Source organism: Engystomops pustulosus, chromosome 6 (assembly GCF_040894005.1).
Source record: "Engystomops pustulosus chromosome 6, aEngPut4.maternal, whole genome shotgun sequence".
Lineage (NCBI taxonomy): Eukaryota > Metazoa > Chordata > Amphibia > Anura > Leptodactylidae > Engystomops > Engystomops pustulosus.
This window is the reverse complement of record NC_092416.1, coordinates 85,031,452-85,059,177: the sequence shown is the minus strand read 5'-3', so window position 1 is coordinate 85,059,177 and position 27,726 is coordinate 85,031,452. Positions and strand designations below refer to the sequence as shown.

The 27,726-nt window shown below is 38.1% G+C and overlaps 1 protein-coding gene and 1 long non-coding RNA gene across 2 annotated transcripts in view; one reads left to right on the top strand and one right to left on the bottom strand.

Moving 5' to 3' along the window:
* The first annotated feature begins 4,853 nt into the window (after positions 1 to 4,853).
* SLC17A7 (solute carrier family 17 member 7) overlaps positions 4,854 to 27,726 on the top strand; it is a 69,349-nt gene continuing 46,476 nt past the window's right edge. Inside the window, exon 1 of the mRNA XM_072156889.1 lies at positions 4,854 to 5,900. Within this exon, the coding sequence (XP_072012990.1) occupies positions 5,839 to 5,900 (62 nt within the window). The 5' untranslated portion in view covers positions 4,854 to 5,838. The remainder of the gene's footprint in view (positions 5,901 to 27,726) is intronic.
* On the bottom strand, positions 23,988 to 26,341 carry LOC140065800 (uncharacterized). The gene is made up of 3 exons (XR_011848054.1): positions 26,219 to 26,341; positions 25,728 to 25,811; positions 23,988 to 25,066 (listed from the first exon to the last, which is right to left on the bottom strand). It is a non-coding gene; the product is annotated as an uncharacterized lncRNA (long non-coding RNA).

Below are 27,726 nucleotides of genomic sequence, written 5' to 3'. Positions count from 1 at the left end.
TAAAGGGAACACACCAAATATCGACGAAAGCAGAGGTGTTACAAAATCAGCGAAATGTGTAGCTACAAAGCATCGGATAAGGTAAGTATAAAGAATATACTTACCTTATCCGAAGCTTTCTAGCTTTTGCACCTTATTTGCACCTTATGTGTACATACTTTATTTGCATTGGACCTCATATTTATTATGTATACCCTTTATGTAAGAAACCTTTTTGATCCTTGGTCCTAGATATTTCTGTGCATCTTCTAAGACTACTACTTACTTTGATATCCACTGTTGCCTACTTTGTCATCTATTTCTTCTACGTGGTCATTTTGGGGAGTTTTTTGTGATATGTACCCAACTATTGGGTTTTTAAGTGTGTTTTAAATGTTGTATCAATAAAATTTATTTTGTGTCATCCATGCACATCTCTTTTCCTATTTTCAACATATCAGTATTTTTTAGATGTGTGACGAATTTATTATCCCATATTGTTACCTCATTTTTCTATAAGATGCTATTTTCAAAGAGGTTCACTCTCGCCACTGAACCTCACAGTAGACTGACAATTTCTGTTTGTGTTATAATTGTAAGAAACAGATATTAATAGATAACACAGGTTCCACCGTTTACAATAGGTGTTGGTAACAGCTCACCTTCTGTTCCTCCCTGCTCAACGACCTCTGTACGGGTCACAAGGCATGCCCATAACACTCTCTCGAGATCAAGGGTTACTATGATAAAAGTGTCTTCTGTGAAGCGTGCCACTGAAAGCTGTTCAATACCTATGCTGTTCAATAAAAAATACTCCACTCTGAAAATAATTGTGTAATTGAGCAGATGTCTTTGACATCCAACGCAAGGTTATTGTAAATAAAATAGTTTCATTATTTGGTTTTAATTGTTAAAAAAATCGAGTTTAAACAAAATTAATAAAATAAATACAATCTTTTAAGAATGTACTTGTCCACTCATTCCATATAATTTGATACATAAAACACTATGACTAAAATTGTTTTACGTGTTACTTAGTGTCAAGGTTAAGAAGGACCCTTGTACTGATGTAAGTGCATTAAGAGAACTTTGCATAGGATGTATCGGTGTTCTGTTGAAGTACATTTTGGTTACACTCACCACAGAAGTGAGCCATTAGTTACCATTGGGACTTTACTTTCCAGCATGTACAGAACCACATGCCCTGGGATGGCGCCATTGCAACTGACAATCAATATCTATTTAAGATTTTTATTGAAACTCTACTGTCAGCATAATGCAGATAAAGACATAAATTATTTTCTTATTTGCTTTTGATTGTTTGCTGGAGCAATTATTTGGGGTTTCTGTTCTGTGCTTTGAAACAGAGGTTTACTTGTGATGTCTATTAAAGCTTTCAATATACACTTAAGACTAAGGGACTATTCACATGATATATGAATTTGTTCATAATGTGAGTACAACGTGTGCGATGTTACCATTGAGTTTCCCAGTTTGACAAGGAGATATGGAGATGCTTCCTTAAAGATTTGTTTTGACCACCACCAAGTACTAAGCAGGACCACGGGAAGGCAGGCAGGACCGGATACCTCCACAGGACACCTGGACCGCCACAGGATAACACGGAACAAGGGGACACCACGGAACACAGAAACCGGGAACACAGAAACTCAGAGGCGTCTGGAAACGCTCAAGAAGGCTTTCTCCTCAGAAGAATGAACTGAAGATCCGGCAGGGGATGCTGGGAGTCGCCAGGCTATATAGCCGAGCCAGGAATGCAAGAGCCAATAAGGAGGACGCTGGCCCTTTAAGGCTGGGAGAAGTCTGGGCGCGCCCCCTCTAGTGGCAGGAGCACGCGACTGCATGGAAACAGCATGCGGCCTACACGCTGGGGACGGGGACCGCGGCAGCAGGCACGGATACACCCTCAATCCGTACCGAGGATCGCGGGTGTAACCGTGACACACCTCCTGTTTCAGCTGAACCACGATAGAGGTCACAGTTGTCACCATGAACCTTTCTTGAGTTTTTAGGTACATTAAAAATGACAGGTTCAAGTCATATTAACAGGTAATGCTATGTGGTTAATTGATGGAATTGGTTTCTATAGTAAACCTTTTTTAACCCCTCTCTTAACCATGCAGGAAACACCACAGACACCCTACTCATAGAAGGCAGATTTTGACTATACATTAGTAAGAAAAGTCGACATACCAAGTGCCTTCTATTCCACTTTAAGTGGTTCTGTTGCTTTATTCTACTCCTCAAGTCTCTTCTATAATGACTACTGATCTCTGTAGGGAAGGTGCATAAAGGTCCCAGAAATAACCCCATAAACTATCCTTAACAAACCTTTCTGCTTGTCATCTTGAGCCCTTGTTTAGTGTTTTGTTTTCAACATCCAAAAATGCAAAGGACATACGTGTATGATCTTTTATACATGTTGGAAGCAAAATGTCCAGGGTCTATGTTTACTTTTTCTATGTTTACTTTCAGTGGACAGAAATCTGACAGTGGTCACACAGGTGCACAGCTCGTTATATCACATTCACTGCTTTTTGATCCATTCCTGCTGGCTATTGAGTTCAATCAACTTGGAGATAAATGAATTGCGAATTCTTTCAGTCCAGCAACAAATCTGGCAGTAGCGGTTACTGATGGGGTTATGCTGTAGGAGAACTGTGGTGTATAGCGAGTGTGTGCTACATGATGCTATAGTCTGGAATTTACTGAGGCACCTGTTGTGCCATACTTTCTTGACATAGCACCGCAATTCCCCTATTGTGCCCTGAGCTCTCCAAATGATTTTATTGAGCTGAAATGTATATAATAAGCAGCACAGAGCAGGCAGACATGGAAGGTGTAAAGCCCCTTTTATCACTATTACGTATAATAGAATGTTGTAAAGCCTCCATACTTGAATATCTGTGCTCCTTCAATAAAGCATTATACAACTATAAAATGTTGGCCTTATACCCCATGGCTCTCTGTTGCAATGCTAACTTCTCATTGGTTAGTTGTAGTTTACCTGACAAATCTTTTCCATGTACAGACCTGCTAATTTAATGCAATAAGCAAATCTCCCCACACCACTACCAATTAAAACCACTTGGCCCCACTCCATTAATTGGCAATTTAATTTGTAACTATCTTTCTCTCTTTGTCAGGGATCCATCTGAGTCACAAAAACATGTAGTTGGCAAATCTCATTATCTCCACTTGGCAGTGTTAACACACTCTGATCAGAAGCATGTGCGCCTGAAATCTGGACGTCTTCTATAGTGGCTCATAATTAAATTGGAATGGATATTCTGTCAGCGGATCATTCTACAATTGCATTACTCCTGTTTAATGCACAGGGTAGTAAATATAATATTGCACATGTCTGAACAATTGTGGGATAAAGCATATGAGTGGTGTTGCATACACAATGAAATACAAATATAGCAGTAAAATACAACATATTTTGAAGTCCTTATGGCAGGGCTTCTATCAGTAATTTGTTGTGTAAAGGCTATACATTGGATTCCTCTACACCTAATATATAAGAGTGCTAAGACTTGGAGTAATGTGAGTGTTTCTGTACAGCCTGTGAAATATGTTCAAATAATAAACAAAATATGGATAAATGCCATTGATAGTAAACACTATTCATAGACATAAGTTCAACCCACCTCGCCGATTGTTAACTAACAATGGGTTTTGTTTTTTATGGTGACAAACAATAAATTGGGCCTCTTAGTTAATCACAAAATAACATGAGACCTGTAGGAACACTATATACCACTGTACAGGTTCTTTGCATGAGTGCTCATGAAGGCCAGGTTGTAAAATATTAAATGAAGAAAGTCCTATGAAGCCTGTGCATATATATACATTATAGACCAATACCTCTGTGGTCTCTTTACTAATCCTGCCATGTGTAAATATACAGCAGGCAGTCAAAAGATTGGTTATTGGCCAAGGGTAGCCCTTTTTATAACATTACACCATCTTTTTCCATAATTTTGGTGAATGTCACATGGTAAATCACATGCTTAAATTTGACAAATAACAAGTAAGAATCAAAAAAATAAAAAGGTTACTCATCTTTTTTAGTTTTTATTCAAAAATCTGATTTATGTAAACATCTGAATAATAAGGATTTTGAAAGCAAAGTCTGAATCTTCCCTATCTAATGATGCCACGTTTGTAGGTCACTTGTGTAAAATCTCTGCTGTGTCTCATTTGATGTTTCTATAGTATTAGAATTATTAATTACTACTTTGTTGTTTTAATGTCATTAAAATTAATCATAAAAACATTTATGGAAAGAAAGATTTTTTTTTACATATTTGTTGCAACCAGAACCAAATGTGACAGCCACAATAACAGGTCAGATTATACTGATGCAATTTGCTTTTCATGAAAGTAAAAATAATCTGAAAGATGCATTTTCTTTCCTATTAACAGTTTTCCCTGATTTATTTATTGCAGGTAGCTGTGAATAAATGATTTATATACCCATTTAGAATAAAATTAATAACTGAATAAATTATTATGAATTGGTCCAAACATTAAAATCTGTAAATCTAATTGAACTCTTTTTATATATATTTTATTTGAAAATATTCATCCAAAAGAATAATATTTATCCATATATTTAGCTTGTACCTTTAGTTTGTTGTCAGTTTAATACAATCCAATGAACTGATCATGTAAATTTCTGTTCTATACAACACACCCATACACTACCCTTATAAATAAACCAACCTGCACCCATCCCCCCTTACTAAGTACCTTTACAGATTATTATAAGCAATGTCTTCTGCTCCTAACTCCCCCTCCCACCTCTCCACATCCCCTCCCTCAGTACAACTCAGCTGGGACTAACAGGAAAAACGTCTTCTAATCCAGCTCCAAATATAGCAATTTGAGTGGAGTTGTCTATGGTGCTGAAGACAGGGAGGAAAAGGTGGGGGTGAGGAGTCTACAGCTGAGTAAGGGACTCATCTTCTCTACACCTTGCTCTTCTGTGGGTGCGATAAGGATTTGGATGGCACTGACATGAATGAATGAAGAAAAGAGAACTTGAGACTTGTGGATCAGGCTATCCTGCCTAGATTATTCTACTGCTGGATATCCTTACTTCTATCAGTGGTGCAAGCTGAATATCCTGATAAATCTTCCGTTTCTGGTGCTGGAGGACCAAAGCAAGAACTCCCTGCTGCTACTGGCCCTGAATACCTGATCACTGAGTGCTAATTCTGGCAGCATAGTCTCTACCAACCATGGTGTAGACCACAGGACGACTCTACTGTCCAAGGTGCTAGATTGCAAATGTACATGGTCCTGCATGCCTGGCTAGTTCAGAAAACACAATCTCTGCTTTCCATGGTCCTGAATATACCTGGACTTCATTCCTTTCCATGGTACTGAAATGAGATCCAACACTGTTCATGGTCCTGCCAGAAAATCCCCCTGAATGCAGAAGATTCCAACTATAACTAGAAGCTTCTCAACATAATTCTGACTCCAGAGTTTTTTTCTCACTCTGGTTCATGGCCATCCCACGCAAGAAAGCAGGATATTTATTGGATATTATACAGCACAGCACAGCCTGAGCTCCACTGCTATCACTCCTATGGCTCTCCTCATTACTACATAAGCCGATGCCTACTTATGTCTGTCTCTTACAAGGCCACGCCATAGACACTCTCCCTTCCTATATGTTATAAATCCATGCTTCATGTATCCGGATTAAGGGGGGGAAAGTCAGAATAGTCCATCTGCGATTATCTCTTTTTGCCTTAAAATTCGGAATGAGAACTTTTTCTTGAAATCAGAGATTCTGTAACTGGACTTATTATAAGGATCACCATGGAGTTTAGAAAGGAGGAATTTAAGAAGCTGGCGGGGAATACCCTAGGACAGCTGCACAGGTAGGTATTACATTGCTACATCACTGCACCATTTATGTACAGCAGCGCTGAATTTGTCATCTGGCAAGGAACCAACATAGCCATGATACCACTACATGTATGGTTTTACTGAGAAGTAAGGGGTATGCTATTGCATTATCTTCCCTTAGTAGATACAAATCCAGCACTGCTACATCTCTGTCTAAAAATGTAAAATCTGTAGTATGTGTTTCATTTACAGGCATAAGCTACAATGTAACAAGAGATTTAACACTTCTATTATCATTTTAACAGTTTATAATATTTTACAATATCTCTTACTTTATTATCCGTTAATAAACGGATAAATGATTTTAGTAGCTGGACAGAACCCTCCTATTGTTCTTAGGGTGGCACATTGTAAAACAACGCACAGTCTGCACAGAATACCTGAATTATTTATTATCTAGAAATCTTGATTTATGTTTATAACCTAAAATGTAATCAACATCTCCTTGTGCCATTCATCAGTAATGCCCCTGTGCCGTGTGGTAACCCCAAGGGTATGTGAGGGCTGCAGGGACATTCCGCTTAATACTCCTCTCCTCTCATTCATTCATTCATTTCCTCTCGACAACATTAATCCGAGCAAAATCAAAGCGGCTTTTCCATTCACATGCCTTAGAATTTTTTTTTATCTTGATTAATTTCTGTCTATTGCTTGTCCTATGAGTGGGCACATAGGATCTTAATGTGCTTATGGGTTTAGAAGGGTGAAATACTGGGAGAAGTGATTACGTTGATGGCCTGCAAAGTATATTATCCTGTAATCCCACTCTGAGGTTAGGGATAATTTGATGGAAGGGGGTTTTCAATCCCCTATTTGAGACCTTACTTAAAAAGGACACATATACTAAAGACAAATGTGAACATGTCCTCTATCTATCTATCCATCTAACTATCTATCCATCGAACTATATCACATGTATTACCTATCTATCATATTCCTATCCATCGAACTACATCAAATGTATCTATCTATCTATCTATCTATCTATCTATCTATCTATCTAGTTAGCAATCTATTCATCTGTTTTTTTTTGTCTATATATGTATCTCTCTCTTACTTTTTTCATCTCTATGATTTATTTGTTCATTGTATGTCATCCATATTTCTTTTCTTCCGCATTTCTTGTCAATAATGTTCAGTATGTCTTTATGATTATTATCTGCAGCATATATAACGAATACATGTGTTGTCACTTTTATTCTGTCGGTCTATCTATCTATAATCTATCTTATATAAATTCTATTATATTTAATATTAAACTTTATTGAACATATTTTTGAGTCTCTAATGATAATGGAGAAATATGTAACCTTACGCAAATCTTTTGTCTGCTGGTGTAGTATATGTGAATGCAGGTGGTTGCTTCTTCCTGTTCTCCGCATTGTGCCCGGTCATAACTCCAGCAGATCACTGCTCATCCACATGACCGTACTGCAGTCATTTTGTTCCTGTTCCCAAAGTCACCTTGTACATAACCTTGTCCCATTGATTGCTGAATCAGGATGATGACTGATCAAAAGGTGTGGTGGCCCAGGCTTCTCCAGATACGCCCCTTCCCTTTAACACTTTCAATGCCAACTTTACACTGCCCCTTCCTTATCAGTCTTCAGGTTACTTTATAACATAATTATTACAACTCGTTCAAACTTATGATATAAGGGACACGAAAGTGCTGGTATTTCTGCAATAATTCAGATACCACCTGACCTAAATTCTAATAATATACAAATCATTTATACATGCCGACTCTTATAGATGCAGATACTGTATGTAAAATATTCTGATGTGTATGAGAATAGATAGATAGCGTTCTGACTTATTTTACATATTTTTTTGTTTCTTGAGGGACACATAAACACACACTCAAGGTATATATATATGTTCAGATACATACATACACACATATATACATATACATAAAAAGCAAATAAAAAAGGGGAAAAAAATCACAACTAATACATACATACATACATGTAAACACATATAATATGTTCATGTTCATACAAATATATTAAAAAGAAAAAAACAAAGGAAAAAAAGAAGAGATATATATACTGACCATATATACATATATATTCACATACATACATAATAGAGATAAACACATAGGAAGAGAGCAAGAGAGAACACATACAGATACGTTACATTTTTATACATACAAATATATACAAAATTAGAAACACAAGTAATTTATAAAACGATTTATTATATTTTTATAGCTATATCAGTCTACATAAAATCTTTAGATTTTAAACTAGCCTCCTATTTATTCTGCATTGTACCTTGTCCTGGTTCTCCGACTATGTCTATGCTATGATGACTTTTGAGGGAAATCGTGCTGAGATGAGGGTGAATAATTGATCAGTGCAGCAAATAGATGGAGACGCTTCATCTATATTTCATACCATTACATATCGCTTCTGCCATGGCTACTCACAATTTGCTTATAAACCAGTTTATTCACACTGAGGACAAAGCAAGTAAAAAGTCCTGTACCTGAAGAATGTCACACTCACACGGCAGTGTGCATGTAGCCTTAGAGATAGACTTATAGCTAAGGAAAAATTGAAAACGTATCATATGCATTCTATTTCTACAAAACTGCAACTAATGTCATCAAACCGTTATTTCCCCATATTCAATATTACATGGGATGAGAGTGGATATACAGAATACACATCATACATCTGTTATTTGCATTACACACATTTTACAATATGCACAGGTTTATAAGTGACACTAGATACAATGTACACATGCACTACACACATACAAGGTACGCATCACATACACTGCATGAACCACCTATGCATCCTAGATCTACCTTTATATCACTGTATCACTGATTATGTGAAACACATATCAGCATAGAGCTCTTTTGTTTCATATACACACATGTATAGATATAGATATAGATATGCACATAGAAAGATATAGAGACTCATACACATATACTGATATAGAGGGATATAAATACACACACATATATAAAGAGATCTAAAATACACACAGACATATATATATATATATATATATATATATATATATATATATATATATATATATAGATATCATAACCACATAAATAAATATGTATATATATATATTTCACACATATATTTTCTGTTTCCACATACCATCTTTTCGGGTATATTTCATATACTTCACGATCTTGTTGGATGAGTGGACATTGACATTTTGGGACATTTTTATCTGTACATACAATTCTATTCTCCATTTCCATGTGAAACAGCTGGTACCTATGTGCTGCGTTGAGAGTCCATTTTATGAGACAGCCTCACGTGTGCACAGGATGTTTTACGTCCTGTGACTACAGATATGTGTATTATAGCATTCTTAATCACACAAGTTTACAACATGACAGTATAACCTGCAGATTATGCTACCCGCCTCTCACATGGATTGCAGCTAGATTACCCCTTTGCGATGTGCTGCAGCTCTAATCTGTCATGTACTGCTGAGCATAGAGCGACAGGCTGCAGCTACTCTCCTATCATCAATGCTGAACAGTGTACATAGAGATTAGATCAATTCTTAGGAGAGGAATTTAAGGGGTATCAGTTTGTAGTCATCTGTTATCCATCTCTTCTCGATCGATTTATAATTCATATAGATATATACTTCCATCACTGCTGTTTCCTGCTGATCCTATCTATCTATCTATCTATCTATCTATCTATCTATCTATCTATCTATCTCATATCTATCTATTTATCTATCTATCTATCTATCTATCTATCTATCTATCTATCTATCATCTATCTATCTATCTATCTATCTCATATCTATCTATCTATCATCAATCAATCTATCTATCTATCTATCTATCTATCTATCTATCTATCTATCTATCTATCTATCTATCATCTATCATCTATCTATCTCATATCTATCTATCTATCTATCTCATATCTATCTATCTATCTATCTATCTGTCTATCTATCTATCTATCTATCTATCTATCTATCTATCTATCTATCCATCATCTATCTATCTATCTATCTATCTATCTATCTATCTATCTATCGCACATCTATCTATCTATCTACATTTCTGAATGTGCCTGGGAATGAGAGCGCAATATAAAGTGTGAAAATATATATTTTTGAGTCTAATTTTTTCTTTCAATGCTAGCTATGTTACAATCCCCAATATCCTCATCATCTTCCAGAAGTTGCATTGTTCTATTATCTGTAAGATTGATTTGATTTACTCTGCAGATGGCTATGATAAATAATACATGAGCAGCATCCAGCGCATCATTAGAAGCTGCTTTAGGGTTTACATCTTTCTCATTGCCTCTGAATGTGGCTCAGGTCCCTCAGACATAAAAGGGGTTCAGTGTTGTGCATTCTGCTCAGCAGTGCCTGTTTGTGGAGATGGTTATTTTTCATGTTAGCCTACATTATGAAGACATCACAGGTGATCCCGCCTTTCAGCCTAGGGCCTAGACTGACCTGTGCATGCTGGGAATTATAATTAAAATTGTATTTCTCTGTATTCCCATAGGATTGCATCTATACAACAGCACTATACAGAGCGATAGATATAGAGAAGAGTGTGATGTGGGGGGAATGGGTTAGAGGGATATGAAAAAAAAGAGGAAGAGTGAGTTAAAAATGTGACACAGGGATAAAAGAGAGAATAAGAACAAAAATAAACTATGAAATGATTGGAAAATGATGAAAGACTGGATGACAAGAAGAGAAAAAAAGATGAAAGGAGCTGTCCAAATAAAAGGCATATGAAGGCGTATGATGTGGTGTCATTGACAAAAAAAAATCATGCTCACCTTTTACTTGTGCTGTATGCAAAGCCCTGGATGTTCCTACTGAAATGGGTGACGTTTTTTGTTCAGATCACTACTGGCGCCAAATAACCAGGTATGCTTCAGGAAGTTTTGAGAACAATGGTGACTGAACCTCCGCGCCTGGAATGAAACACCACATAAAATAGAATTTCTCTAAAATTAGGAGACAAGCCCCTCTGTGACTGACAGATTTGTATAGTCCCTTTGGTATTACTGTAAAGAATCCTGTATGATGAAAACTTCTTATCTGTAGAAGGCATAGTTACAGGTCTAGGTATAATTATCTTCAGAATACTGTTCATTGAGATAAAAAGGTAAGAAGAGATAGAGGATGTGAAAGAGAGGTAAAATTATCAGAGAGGATCTGAGGAAAGGCAGTTACAAATAATAGAAGTAGAGAATGAGAGGAAGAGAGAGGGGAAAAAATAACATCGGAGTAAGGCTGTTGTGGGGACATATATGGGGCCGCAATATACGCCCCCCATAGATGCCTATGTAGGACACAAGGAACAGATAGGGCATGCTCTATTTGTCCCCACAGTGGCCGGGCACAGTGCATCACTATGGAGAGGGGGGGGGGGGGGGGGGGGAAGCAGCGACCTGAATGTTTTATGATGTGCTAAAAATCATTTTTCTAATAGATTTTTTTATTAAACTTTGGCACCAATGTATGATGCCTTGTGCACCACTTTTATGGCATGCAAGGCATTAAAAAGTCACAATTCCTGAAATTTGTAACTTTTTGCCCAATTCCCACCACATGGAAGGCCAGGGTGCGGATGCCCAGGCCAGCCAAATTTAGTATAACTGAAAAAATAATGGCAAATAGTGGCATAGGTTATAACTTAATTCTACACCATTGGTTTTCGCTTTATTCTATGTCAAAACGTTGGAAAAGTTGTCACAGTGCAACTCCAGTAAGAACAGATTTATCTAACTGGCCTAAAGTCAGACAGAGCAAAGTTATATAGACAGTTTTAGGCTATCTGCACAGTACTTAGGCCACAAACATTGGATGCTCGGCTCGCTGTCTGCAGTCTTTTTGTCAACATACGTGTAGATGTCCAAGGAAGAAGATCAACTCAGCTCTGTTTGGATGGTTAGAAAAAAAAATGGACCTTTGTTCTGGCGGAAACCTGGATTGGAATATAGACATTTAATATGTAATTTTAGGAAAATAAAAACAATAAAATATATAATATAGTAAGACAACGTGTTTCGCGTCACACAACTGGACTCTTCATCAGGTCAATAATGCATATGATAAAACTGGCTTTATTTATATATGTTCAGAACAGTCATGTGCAAAAATATTATACATAAAAAATACATATAAACCATTAAGATTAAAAATTATATATATGTATGCGCAATTGATATTCCAGATGACATAATTGATAAAACAACTTTCTTTGACCGGATAAAGCACCGGATCTGGTATTTATCTTGGAATGCATGCCGGAACAGATGACCGGACTTGGTACGCATCGACCGGAAGATACCTGTACAGATGGCACGCATGGAACAGAGGCTTTCTGGATAAAAAAAAGTATGGTGGCCGTGGTTGGACAAAAGAGAGGAGGGAAGCTCGGGAGATATGGGGGGACATTAATCATAGTGGGTCTCAGGTTCGCCTGTTTTTGCGCCTGGTTTGCTCTTCTTTTTGGCTCCTGATCTATGATGGATCTAGTTCTGCCTTAGTAAATGCACTTTGGAATTGTCGCATGTCCCATTTATTTGCGCCTAAATTAGCGCCAAATTTGGCGCAAATTGTTAGATCTCATTTTTGAGCAATAATGAAAGGAGACTTAGAAAAGATGACAGAATGTTCAGGGCTTCATCTCTGCACAAAAAAACTATTATTGTGATGTAACTGCAGGGACAAAAAGTTACAGATATGTAAAAAAAAAAAAAAAAAATCTTGCTGAAATGAGTCTTTGCCTTTTTTATTGTAATTTACATGAAATTGAGTCTGATAATATTCTCAGATCTGTACAATAAGTCAATAATCACTCAAAGAGATGTTCCCATAGAAAGTGATGAAGTCGTTACTGGAGAAATTTTACATTTTAAAACTGCTCCGAAGAATTTTTCATGTTGCATAGAGGTTATTCTTCATTTGGGAACCTAAAATGTATGTTTTTAGTAATGAAAAGGGAAGTTTTTTGGAAGTGCATCTGCTCAGAGGAGGTGCATTTTCTGTGCCTCTTTTGTGCCTTTTTAGGCGCAAAATAGTGATAGATCCCGTGCAAACATCTGTTTAGGGCGCACTCACTATGTCAGATATGGCGCAGGGACTCAAAACCACTAAGTGCCGAACTTTGCCGTGCGCCAGAAAATGGCCTAATTAACGAGATGCGCCAGATTTTTGCGCTAAAAGACGCTCAAAACAGTCTAACAGACTATGATTAAGGTCCCCCATGGTATGATGATGGACATATCTTGAATACAATATTGATCAATTCATCTACAATTCATCATAGAGATGATGGCACTGTGTGTGCCATCTGTACAGGTATCTTGACATAATGGTTAAATCATTTCCTGTTATATATATATATATATATATATATATATATATATATATATATGTATAATCCTGGCCATGTGTATGAACCAGTAGAAAGTTAATTTGTCAGTGTACTCTGTTGAATAAGCAAAATCTATGTTTGTGTGGCTGAGGGCTTACACCGAATTCAATCTCTGTTGAATTTTGGAGCACACTACTCTCATGTACTAGTCATGTATAAATTGATAAATTGCCTCAAGTCTTGTATTTTTCTGGGAAACTGTAAAAAACTAAAAATGTGGTGGAATTGACTAAAATGGGGAAGAGAATGAGGAAATTAGTTCCACTTTAATAGATTGTGCATTTTCAGACAGGAATACCCAACCTGTTTAGGTTTTTTCATGTATTTATTTATATATGTGGTTTACTGAATATTTACTGAATATTTTTAGACTTTTCAACCCTAAGAGACTGATTGCTCATGTACTGCAGGATTCTGTGAACATATTGCAGAATAACAGTTTGGGGAACCTTTTTAAGGTTTCCAGCTGTCATAGCAACCAATCATTGTCCCCTAATAATGTGTAATGGGACTGCAATGTGGGGTTGCCCTTGCACCCAAGCTAATTGTCAGATGACCTTTCCAAGCAAAAGGAACTAAGATTCTATGCATGTAAAAGTGGATGTTTTCATGTGTACATCATGTTAATGGATAATGAGTCAAATTTCTGCTGTATCTGTGCTGCCCTTTTCTAGAGATTACCATTTAGCTGTGTAATCCAATGGGAAAAGCATTTCACTGTTAGGGAATTATCTATGAAATCCGAAAAAGCACGAAAGATTATCAAGAGGAAATAAAGGTTCTGTGAATATGGCTGATTTTAGTATGTATGTATCATAATACCTGCTGATTGTAAAAATCAGTGACAGTCACTCACTGTATTATCACAGAGCAATAATAGTCCTTCCTCAATAAGAAGAATCTTATGTCATCTGTAGGACACAGACCTAGAACAGGAACTCTTTTATTTGTAAGAGGGCTACAAACAGGGGCGTAAATAGGAGAGCTTGGGCCCCATAGCAGATTTCTGCATAAAAAAAGATTCCTTAAAAAAAAAAAACATATTGGTACAGACACGTAACATATACATTTATACACTAATACATACATGAGTTATACAAACTCACACAATATATACACATGCAATTTGCACACATACTGTACAGTGCATACCTGTTATATACTTTATATATATATATATATATGTATATATATGTATATACACAGTATACACTCACCGTATATACACACGGTTATTTAGGTGGTTAGTTAACATATGGTCACAGTCTGGCATAGAAATAAACGCAGCCAGCGAATATACACATACAGTATATACAGCATCTACACATATGTACATACAGCATAAACACATATACAGTATATACAGCATGTATGCATGTACTGCATATACATACAGCATATATATAAATACAGTATATACAGCATCTATGCATATACTGAGTATACATACAGCATATATACAAATACAGTATATACAGCATCTATGCATATACTGCGTACATACAGCATATATACAAATACAGTATATACAGCATCTATGCATATACTGCGTACATACAGCATATATACAAATACAGTATATACAGCATCTATGTATATACTGCGTATACATACAGCATATAAACACATACAGCATATACAGCATCTATTCATGTACTGCGTATGCATACAGCATATATACAAATACAGTATATACAGCATCTATGCATATACTGCGTATACATACAGCATATATACACATACAGCATATACAGCATCTATGCCTATACTGCGTATACATACAGCATATATACATATACAGTATATACAGCAGCTATGCATATACTGTGTATACATACAGCATATATACATATACAGTATACACAGCATCTATGCATATACTGTGTATACATACAGCATATATACACATACAATATATACACAACATATATACACATTCATACAGAAAATATACACATATATACATACACATATACACTGATACAGAATATACATACTCATACAGCAGATGCACACATACAGCATAAGCATATATACACACACATATACGGTACATACATACATATACACACATATACATACATACATATACACAAACATACATATATATAAATGCACAGATAAAATTTGTAACCTGGCGGGCGAGCTTTCGGGAGAGGTGGAGCGTCTCCATGAATTTTGGGCAGTAGCGGTGTCCTGCCGGGGGTGAGGGGGGGGGGGGGGGCTTGGGGGTAGTGGGACATGACTGTAGTCTGGCAGTAAGCGAGTAGGGAGATGTGCCAGCGGGCGGCTGATGGAGGCGGGCCAAAGGACGCGCCGACAGGCAGGTAGGGGGACGTGCCGGTGGGCGGGGGGACATGCCGGGGGGCGGACAGGTGGAGGCGGGTGGTTGGGTAGGAGGATGTGGAGGCAGGTGGGTGGGGGATTGTGGAGGCGGGCGGGCAGGAAGACTTGCTGGTGGGCAGTCAGGGGATCGTGAAGGCGGGCTTTTAGGTAGGAGGATATGGAGGCGGGCGGCAGGCGGGCAGGGGCACGTGCCGGTGGCGAGGATGTATTGCCGACTGTCACCGGAGGCGGGAGAGTGGGTGGCCGACACAGGTGGGCGGCTCTATGTTTAGCACAGCAGGCATTACTGCTGTGCTGTTCACAGGCAGGGGAGAATAGTACTTAATTTTGGGTTCACGTCCATCCCGGGCCCCCTAGCAGCAGGGGCCCCGTAGCAACCGCTACGGACGCTACGGCTGTTGTTACGCCACTGGCTGCAAAATATCAGTGTGAACCCTTAACTCTGGGTAAAGACCTTTCACCACCTCACATTTGTCAGTGAACATACAATAATATAGGAGCTGGGTAGAATTTCCTTTCCCATAGTTGCTGAGCTATCAGTCCTTGTATCCATTGTAACGGGGGTGTGTGTATCCATTTATCAGGGGGTGTGTGTTATAATAATCTTCTCTTGATGTATTTCGGCCTGATCCCATGGATAGCACACCTTGTACAGAAAGGGAGTCATTGCATTATACCTAAATTTTCTTCAGCCTTCATCACCAACACTGTATTAACTGTTACAACTCAAGCACTGCAGCAGATTGGAAGTCCTTGCATCATATTTCGGTATAATGCAAGGACTTCCCTTGGGTACAAAGTGTGTTGTCTCTGGGTTAGGGCCTGTATATGGCTCTGTTTTCACGGGCAGCAGACAATTGTGTGCCGGAGGCCTTACTGAGACGCTGAGAAGATTGTCATAACACACTGCCACTCCTCAGCTCCAGCGCCTCTTCTCTGACAGTGGAGAGGATTACAATGTTCAGATACTTGCAGTGGCGTAACAACAGCCGTAGCAGCCGTAGCGCCTCCACGATCCCCTGACCGCCCACCAGCAAGTCTTCCTGCCCGCCCGCCTCCACAATCCCCCACCCACCTGCCTCCACATCCTCCTGTCCGCCCACCGGCATGTCCCCCCGCCCAACGGCATGTCCCCCCGCCGGCATGTCCCCCTACCTGCCTGTCGGTGGGTCCTTCGGCCCGCCTCCATCAGCCGCCCGCCGGCACATCTCCCTACTCGCTTACCGCCCGACTACAGTCATGTCCCACATCCCCCTCACCCCCGGCAGGACACCGCTACTGCCCAAAATTCATGGAGACGCTCCACCTCTCCCGAAAGCCCGCCCGCCAGGTTACAAATTTTATCTGTGCATTTATATATATGTATGTTTGTGTATATGTATGTATGTATATGTGTGTATATGTATGTATGTACCGTATATGTGTGTGTATATATGCTTATGCTGTATGTGTGCATCTGCTGTATGAGTATGTATATTCTGTATCAGTGTATATGGTGTGTATGTATATATGTGTATATTTTCTGTATGAATGTGTATATATGCTGTATGTATACACAGTATATGCATAGATGCTGTATATACTGTATATGTATATATGCTGTATGTATACACAGTATATGCATAGATGCTGTATATACTGTATATGTATATATGCTGTATGTATATGCAGTATATGCATAGATGCTGTATATGCTGTATGTGTATATATGCTGTATGTATACGCAGTATATGCATAGATGCTGTATATGCTGTATTTGTATATATGCTGTATGTATACGCAGTACATGCATAGATGCTGTGTATGCTGTATGTGTATATATGCTGTATGTTTACGGAGTATACAGCATATACAGCATATAGATGCTGTATATACTGTATTTGTATATATGCTGTATGTATATGCAGTACATGCATAAATGCTGTATATACTGTATATGTGTTTATGCTGTATGTACATATGGGGGGTATTTATCAGGACTTTTGCACCCTAACGCGCCAATCCACCACCTTCACGCCAGTGGGATGTGGTGGGGCGCATCTGGGCGGCGGGAAGTGGGGCGGTGCGGGACGTTCCTGTGCCCCCGCCTGTGCACTTTCTGCTGCTGGCAAACTTTCATATGTGAAAATTCGCTGGCTGCGTTTATTTCTATGCCAGGCCGTGCCTGCCGTAGAGATAGACACTCCCCAGCATCCCGCCGGATACATCAAGAGGCCGAAGGCTCTTGATGCATGCGGCTGCGCTAGCATATGTTAACTAACCACCTAAATAACCGTGTGTATATACGGTGAGTGTATACTGTGTATATATATATATATATATATATATATAGTATATAATGTGTATGCACTATACAGTATGTGTGCAAATTGCATGTGTATATATTGTATGAGTTTGTATAACTCATGTATGTATTAGTGTATAAATGTATATGTACGTACGTGTCTGTACCAATATGTTTTTTTTTTTAAGGGGAAGGGGGGCCCCATGCAGAAATCTGCTATGGGGCCCAAGCTCTCCTAGTTACGCCCCTGAATACTTGAGCTTATATAGGTGATTTATAGGTCATCTTTAAGGGAGTAGAAAAAAACTTGTCTGCTTCATCCCAAAAAAAAAGGTTGTATGTGATACCGCAACCCAAGTTGAAGTAAACAGGGATAAACTTCAATACCACGCATAACCTGTAAACAGGTGCGGTACTATTGCTGGAAGAAAGCTGACATGCTTTTTAATTACCAGGCAGTATTGCAACTGCTAACAATCTAAAATATTTAAAATTTAGTAAAACAATATCAGAAAACAGTCTCCTATTTTGGGGCATTGAGACTTTTTGGTCCTCTAAGGCTCTTTGATCTTTGCAGTAACTATGGTTACTTAATAAAACATAATAACAACAATTTATTGATAAGCAATGATGTCCGGGTGTCATCACTATGGCAGGGGATAGTTCAGCAGTGGCTGGGCCATCTTCAGATAGGAGGCAGATGCTGTGTGATAGATTTGCCGTAGGTTGATAGACATCAAGCTGGGAATTGTGATTACTTCGCCCTCTGCAATGGGCCAGCATTGGAGGTTTCCTGTCCCGCCCCTGAACTCTGTCTATATCCTGCACCGGAACATGTCAGACTTGCGTAGAAGTGCTGCGCTGGTGCAGCACATCACAGGTGCACGCCAAGATTTATCAGACGGCTGCCAGGTGGTGGGGGCACCATCATATGCTGGCACAGATATCACCAGAGTATGATAAATGTGCCTCCAATTTGCCACCTCATGGTTGGTTTAGTTTATACCACTTTCTTGTGCCAGAACTGCGCTACAAATATATCATGAATTTTAATACATTTTAGGAACAAGTGTTTATAGAACACTTCCAAAAATTGAGACTTTTGGTAATATTTAAAGTATGCAGTATGCAGACTGTGGAGTTGGGGTGAGATATATTAGCAACAGTAGCCACATACCAAGTGGTTCAATTCTTTTTCATAAATGTCACTTAAATCTAGTTTCAAATCTGCTTAGGGATCAGTTCCCTCCTTATTTTGATGACTGTCAGCCTGTCAGCAGGGTAAGCAAATGATTCAATTATTAGGGAGCTGTTCTGACATCAGTGGTTGCACATAATAGGATTTCATATTATTATAAATTTACACTTATTTTTTAAAATGCACGGAAAATCCAGTAGAAACATATACAGCAAATACAGGTACATACAAAATCATAATTATCACAATCCACAATCCTTCCACTTGTACCAGTTCAATCTAGTTTTTGTACTTATTTGTGATTATTTATATGCTATGTATATGCATACAGCACCATAGAAATAAATTAATCTCTATCACTAAATAAAAATAATAATAAATACAGAAGTTGTTATGGACCTTTATGTTATGGTACATACATTTTAAAGATAGGCTTTATACTGCTCAGTACATTATAAGGAACTGATCCACTTATATGATGGACACAAAAGAAGTCTGAAAGTGCTGCGGGGAGAAGAAGATGCGGAGATCAGTGCTGGAGGGTACTAACGTTGCTTTTTTTAAAAATATACTTGAGTATTAATCTTGTCTTATACATAGACAAGAGTACATAAGTATACACATGAGTATACACGTGTTAGGATGCTTGGGTATCATGTGAACATAGCCTGAAACAGAAAACAACTTGCATGGTATGGTGTACTTTGGAGAGAAAGGGATGCCAAATTACATATACTGTAAAACTGTAAAGATCATAAAATTTATATCTGCATCAATCAGGGCCTTAAATCATTAAGGAAAACATTGTTAGTCGTATATTGTTTATTTTTCTTTCCCGGTATTTGTTTTGGTGCTTTTTATCATAATGTTTTTTTTTAAATGTGTTCAATCTCATGATTGTTTGTTTTTTGTGGTACAATTTGTACTTTTTTTCCCAACTTTCATGAAAGAATCTTGCTAACTCTAAGGTTTTGCTCAAATTTTGTGCAACCGTTGAAATAGTTGCAAAATAGGTGCAAAAAAGGTCTCAATTGCTTAAAAAGGCTCAAGTAGAAACAAAAAATAATATCACCTATAATGTATAGTAATGCATGTTTATTTGCTTACCTTTTTATAGATTGATCTTGCAGTCAAGCTTCCTCCTGTTTCACCACTTTATTTTTTATAAAAAATGTAGGATATATCTTGGCCCTCTTCTTTGCCCATTCATGCCCAGTGGGTTGCCTGGAGATCAATTTTAATTATTCTTAAAAAGACAATGGTCATGTTCTATGACATTTTCTTTATGTCTCTTAATATGATTGGAAAATAAGCATAACCCTGTATGACATTTGAAAACAGTTCCCAATGGATTGTTGTTCTGACCTTGACCAACCTATGATTCATGGTCATTAGTATTGGAAATAACAGATCATGGATTTCATATGGTCGATAAAGGAAATGGAAGGATGATCTGTTTCTGTATGGAATCAGCAAACATGCTGTTCGATATTACAAAAGCTCCTGCCATATCCATCTGAAAGCTATAGATTGCTTAAAGCAGCATAAACAGAACGTACAAAATAAAAAATGCTGCAGTGTAAACACAAAGGCAGAAATCTGGTAAAGAATTTAATATTGCTATGGGTGACTTCGTCTGGCCAAGTGTTAGATGGTTTTGTATCCTTTGAACCATCCACCGGAAACCCTATCTTAGTGATACAATCCCTAAGTAATGCATGTTGTCACATTATGGCCATTCAAATAAATGGACAATCGTGTAACAAGGATGACTCTTGTCCATTATGTCCCATGTAGGGGACCTCTCTTATAAGATGTCCATATGCTCAGACATATATCTGTGGCTAATATTGAGAGACAGCCCTATTAATGCTTAGAGTATGGCTTCCACCACTGATGTCAGCCGGTTCACATGCACATTGTAGGCATATGTGAGTGAATGGAACTTTTTCTTTGTATTAAGTTAATTGGTATAAACCTTATTCTCAGGCACATAACTTAGGGGATAGATAGTATGATTTGGGCACAGAAGGAAAATGGGTCCATGAAGACTCCTTTTGAGCAGACAAGTGCAATGAACCATACATTATTATGGGGGTGGGGGGGCTGCCACAAGTTTTGCATGGAGTTGAGCAGCTGGAATACTGCTTATACTTCTCACATGTTTCTTGGTGCTATAGAGCCCAATATAGTGCCGTCTGAAGTGATGATCCCCTCTTCAGACTCTTAATGTGACTATTCATAGACATAATATGACTATTTTTAGCTAACTTGAATAAAACTGGGATTTTACTACATGAAAGTGTGATGTAATGATGAATAAGATATTCCAAACCCTATCTGATAGTGTTGTTTATAGTGAAAATGCTGCTGACAATCATGAATTAAATGTAAAATTACATATTAGAAAGCTGTATTTCTTTATCGTATACAAAAAATACAGTCCAAAGTGAAAGAATCCATCTAGTGTAGAGTATTGTAGTATATCATTCAGCTTTTAGGGTGTAGCCACATTAGTGTTTTTTTGTATAATTATCCAGTCAATAAAACAATTGACACTACAAGTTTCAGATTTTTTTATTGTGCACAATAAAGTAAAATTGACAAAAAATTAAAGAGAGTTAACAGCAAAAGCATGCACGAGGACAATGTGCCCCCCTCTGACAGGATATGCTGTTCTTTAAAGGGGTTTGCCCATGAAAGAAAATTCTAAAATTTCACTCCCTTAGTAATGTTTACACAATAAAGATAATTTTTAACCCCTTGCATGTCAATTTTACTCAGTTTTATTTCTGTTTTAGCTCCAATCACTCAGTGATGGTCATTTCAGAATGTGAGCGGGGACTCTCTAAGCAGACACTTCATGATTCCTAGTGCTGTGAGATGCTGTGTGCTGACAATGTGGTTAGATCAGGTTTATATACACTTTCATTTAGCATTTGATCATTCACTATTATCTGACACAGAAAGACAGATGCGAGATTATGAGATCCATGAGATGCATATAACACAGAATTACATTCTCAGCTCTGCTATCTCAGCCACAATATATACTGTCAACTCTGCTGTGCCTCCCTCCCCCTCCCCTGGATAAAGACCTTATCTATCTGTAGCTTGTAGATTTACTCTCCTCACGATGCTGTTCGCTGGCAGGAAGTGCCCATGTGTGAGCTCATCCTGGAATCCAAGGGTTAGAGGCAGAAAAAAGCTCAGTGCAGCACCAGACAGTAGAACAATGGGGAAGATTTATCAAGCTGTCTAAGAGTAAGAATGCAAGCAATTACAGCCTCCCTTTAAAATATTCATGAGCACTGGTAAAATGAAAGCTTAACTGTAATTGGCTGCCATGGGCAAATAAGAACATTCTTATTCTTAGACAGCTTGGTAAATCTGCCCCATTATGTCTTCCCGACTCTAAAGACAGAAGAATAATGGTTGGATTGTGGGGCAACTTGAATTGTTTACACCAGGAGTGATAGAACTGGAATTATATCTGTGAAATGCTGTAGTTTTGTTAATAACAGTGAGCTAAAGAATGAGTTATTTTGCTATCCTGAGCATATTTAAGAATCGTGTCTTCATGGAAATACCACTGTAACCTTCTTATACCCCTGCTTTGAGAAAAAAAAGGAATATATATTATGCAAATGAGCTTGACAGGCTAAAAGCTCCATTAACACCAATAGAGCCCAGAGCCCCTCAGGCTAATTTGCATAATGTGTTTCTTAAAAACAAGAACATGAATGGCTAAAAGAAGAGCTCATCCTGTCAGGGGGGGGGGGCACACCAGTATGTCAATGTAATTGGTGTACAATCCTTGATGTTCGTGGTAGATGTCTTTTAAGATTAAGAGATTATCCCTATATCATCATCGATAGTACCCTCAAGATCTGGTCATCTCTGACAGTTCCATAGTGAATAAAATGGTAAGTGTGTGAAACAGTACACCTCCATTCTCATGATTGAGATTTACCACCTATTCTATAAGTAGAACGCTGTGCAGCATGGTTATATGGTAAGTACAAAAACCGTCCTAGGAGGCATAAGAGGGCCCATATCCTGACAATAGAAAGATATCAGCTAAAACTTAGCTTTTATTGATTATAGGAATAAAAAGAATAACCACTATAGTGTTCAAATCAAGAATGATATATTAAAAACACAGATGTCCTAGGAGAGGTGTCCTATGTTTGTAAAGTCGTATTAGAGGCTAATAGTAACGTTAGAGATTGGCTGGAGAGACGGCCCCCTGTAGGATGAGGGGGAGCGGGTAGCCACCCTAACCGGTATAGGTGTTAAGTATGAGGTTTGCTGTTATCGTAGCTGGTGGATTGTATTAGCTAGTATTGCGATGATACAAACCTGAATGCTATGAGTTATTATCATTTAAACCCATGCATTGATTCCTGTGGTCAGGGATCGATCCGATCCCAACCTTGTACAGAAACCTGTTGTGGTTGTCACAACAAAACCCTAGTCTTAACCAGCCAGCAGTACAAAGGTAACACCTCCCACTAGGTACACTGCAGTATAAAAATAAAGGAAGAGATTAGCCCCCCGACATGTTTCGCCAGTGACCTGGCTTCATCAGGGGTCGGGCTAATACAGGTTTCTGTACAAGGTTGGGATCGGATCACTATAGTGGTTATTCTTTTTATTCCTATAATCAATAAAAGCTAAGTTTTAGCTGATATCTTTCTATTGTCAGGATATGGGCCCTCTTATGCCGTCCTAGGACGGTTTTTGTACTTACCTTATCAAAACACTCTGCCTGACAATTGGTCCAATCTTTCGTTAAAATTGCATGGTTATATGTACACTTTATCACTTTGATATCTGCATACAATAAGAGAGATAAGAGAAGATACATCCAAAAACAGTACTGGAAAGGGCAACATTAAGCTGAACCCAGTCCTCTTAAGGTATAGTTTTAGAAAGAGAGTCATATCCCTATGAATAGGGTGTACTGTAAATGCCTTTAAGTCTTAGATCCACAGTGTCTCTCACTATAGTATGTACTGTAGTTTGAAATGAGGTTATACTGTAAGGAAGGAGTAGGTATACTTTTGCTTTTCTGTGAAAATAGGTAATAACCATAGCTAGATCTTTGAACTTGCCATGCACATTGTGGCCATTTTCCAGGAAGACAATAGACCTGTAGGATCAGTATATTTTAGAGAAAACCAAAGTGTGTGGAAAAAGTGCTACCTCCACGCACATGTTGTCCTTGATCACACTTAATCCCAGCCTTCCACTTCTGTGTTGCTAACCACTGAGCCACCAGCAGATGACAATACCATTTTGTACATCATATTACAGCTATGTTCCTGCACTCAAAGACTCTCTGGCATAACACGAGAGTCGTAGTTTAGCGACAGCTGCAGAGCCGTGAATTGGGAAACTCTACATTACAGGCAATTATCAATCTTTCCATAGCAAAATTAAAAGGGAGACTTGGGAGCTGCTGTCTACAGTCCCCATTCCAATTAGTATTCGTTTCCCCTGTCACTGCTCTAGAACACAGACTGCTGTACCAGTTTGCTGCCGTTCTAATTCCAGTTCATTAGACAGTACATTAGTAATCCTGTGTTCCAACCTCTGGGATATGTCATGTTGCAATCTGGGGTTAGATTAGGCTGGATGCCCAGGGTCCAGTGACAATGTTGCTTCTTACAATAGAACCTTATAAAAGGAGATCTTGGTTCTGAGGTATAGGAGCAGCCCCCCTACCTCCATGTGAGATCATTTATTTATAGGATGGGTGGGGGCTTGCTGGCTGTTCTTATGCATATTTCATGAGAGTGGGGGCTTGTTACACTTCTTCTCCACATCCTGAAGATCTTAGTGCCAGCGCCATATGTTCACACTCCCTGCAACGCAGGACCCCCTGCAAGAGAAAAAATAATGAAACACTCAATTAACAACTCCATCTGAGAGCTGCTGACTAAACAAGACGAGAAATGTCAGGAATTGACAGGGAACTGGAGTCAAATATTCTGAAGATATTTATAGGCATTTAGGAGCTGTAACTAGCTGCTCATTCTTAAATGGGTCAATTCAGATTTAAAGAAAAAAATCTAAACTGCAGCAAATGTTGCAAAACAATTACACTATCATTACTTTCCTATTATTTTTCCAATGATCCTGTGCTAGAGTTGCTGCTGTTTTCCTGGTCTTTGTTTCCAGACAGGCAGCGGCCAAATACATTTGGGTCACAATGATAAGTTAACCACTAAGGAATACGACATGCCTTGCCCCCTTTGAACACTACATTTTTGTTTGGTAGGATACCAACAATAATGTGATCAAAGAGTATTCCATACCTGGGCCCCTCGAGATGAACCCAGCAGTAAGTGTTCAGTTTACTATAATAGCTAGAACAGGCAGACACTATACAACAGTGACTCATGCTCTGTTGGGAGATTTAAAAGCCATTCATGCTCCACTAGGGAGTCTACAAATCAGTTTCCTACACTGTGCTGATGAGATGTGCTATCTGTGCTATCCTACACATAGAAATAGTGCTGTCCACATTTCGGAGTATGTACCTCATGGAATAGATATCCTGGTTTTCTGAAAAAGTCATGGTCTGCCTTACAAGGCCCGAGAAGCAAAGTTTTTCTTATCTCATCCTGGAAGAAATATTTGCATATTTTATACATTTTTAGAAGCAATAATATGGCCCACACTGTCATCCTTCTGTGAAACTGTAAATCTTTTATTTCTTTGTCACAGGGAAAGCTGCATTTCTGATCCTTCTGGATCGTTAGTCATAGATGATATTATTTTATAAATTGCACGGCCAGCTTATTATTGCTGTGACCAGAAAATCGCTGCACCATCTTCTATTTTAAAAAGGGGTTGATGATGCCCATTTAACAAAATTTACACTATTTCTAACTTAAAAAATACTGTAGTCACAGTATACTTAATTAGATGGATGAATCAACTAGTCATCTCTTTCTTTTTGGAATTCTTTACTTCTCGTTACAGGTATTCAATACACTTTTGGTTGTAAAAAAAACAATAGCACTAATACCTCCTTCCTTAACTCCAATCCAGCGTTGATCTTTCTGTCATGTCGGTCGCTGTTGGAATTCAGAGGATGTTTTGTGATGTTTCATCAACAGGACACGCCAGCTACAAGCTGCAGTCTGTAATAGTGTATGCTGTGAACGTGACTTCACTACTAACCATTACCAACAGAGGTCAGAGCTGAAAGGAGGAGCCACCCCGGAATAGGGGGAAAACATGACACCTCGCTCTTTTTTCTTAGACTTTAGAGATGATTTTTATAGGTATAGTGTTTCTCCCCCTCCAGTCTCTCAGCGTGACTCCTTCCCAGGCTTTCTCTTGAACTTTTTTTTTAGCTCATTTGCATATGACTATTTGAAGTTTTTTTTATATGTATATACATAATTGATTCAATTGCATGTTATTAAAAAATGCAGCATACCTGAGGAGGCAGAGTCAAAGCAAGACATATGTAAATATACTGTACAAACATAGTTAACTCTTCATTATCTTCATGTAAGCATCTTAAGCATGTAAGCATCAGGTTTCCTGAGATAATGCTAGAGAAATATGTCATTTACAGTACTCGGTCATTAACAACTATTTATAACAGATGGTGTTTAATTCTCTACAAACTGTTAGAACCATATCTATTTGGGTAACCATATCCGGCTTGGTTATGGTGTAGCGTTTTCCTGTGCACAATAGACCTCATTGGGAGCCGTAAACGAACTGCCATTTTGTGGCTAACACACGCCATTTTGTAGTTTTTAGTATATGAGTGCTAAATATTCCAAAATTGTAAATATTTTCTGTCAAAGACACAAAATAAAATGTCACCTCTGCTTAGGCCTGTACCTGTAGATTTTCAAGACTGTATAAGTGACCAGTCAGTGCCTGGCTGATCTGCATTTCCTGTATAAAGGAAGGACTAAATACATACATACATTGGCAGGGGTCCAGGGACAGAAGAGTAGGGTGATTACTGCATATATAGATAGTATGAATGAATAGTCAAATATGTAACAAATGGAATAGAGTAATATGGAACTATGTAATTGATTTTCTTTTGCTTCCTTAGATATATTTGTGTATTAATAGACTACAATTATATTATATGTAATTAATTATTAGATTCCTTAGATGTAAAATGTGTAGGGATGTGTAGGGAAAGTAAATAAGAGAGATCTGTTCATAGGATAGACTCCTTCCTCTTTAATCTGCTTTATAAATAGTTGATTGGAGAGAGGTGATAATTTTTTTTTGCTGATTTTCAGGTTCTTTTTCTCAGCTATAATGTGGAAGTGAAAGATTTCACAGCTGTTAATGAGCCATTTTTAAACATTGAAATAAAGCAGAAAAGTTAACATCTCCAAACTTGTCATTCAGAAATGATTAGAGAACCATTTTATGTTCCATAGTAAGGGAGTTACAAAATGGCTGCTGAAACATGTACATTTCACTAAGCTTACTGGGCATACATACTATTAGAATTATTGATTACAATATTTAATATTCAATAAAAAGAGTATT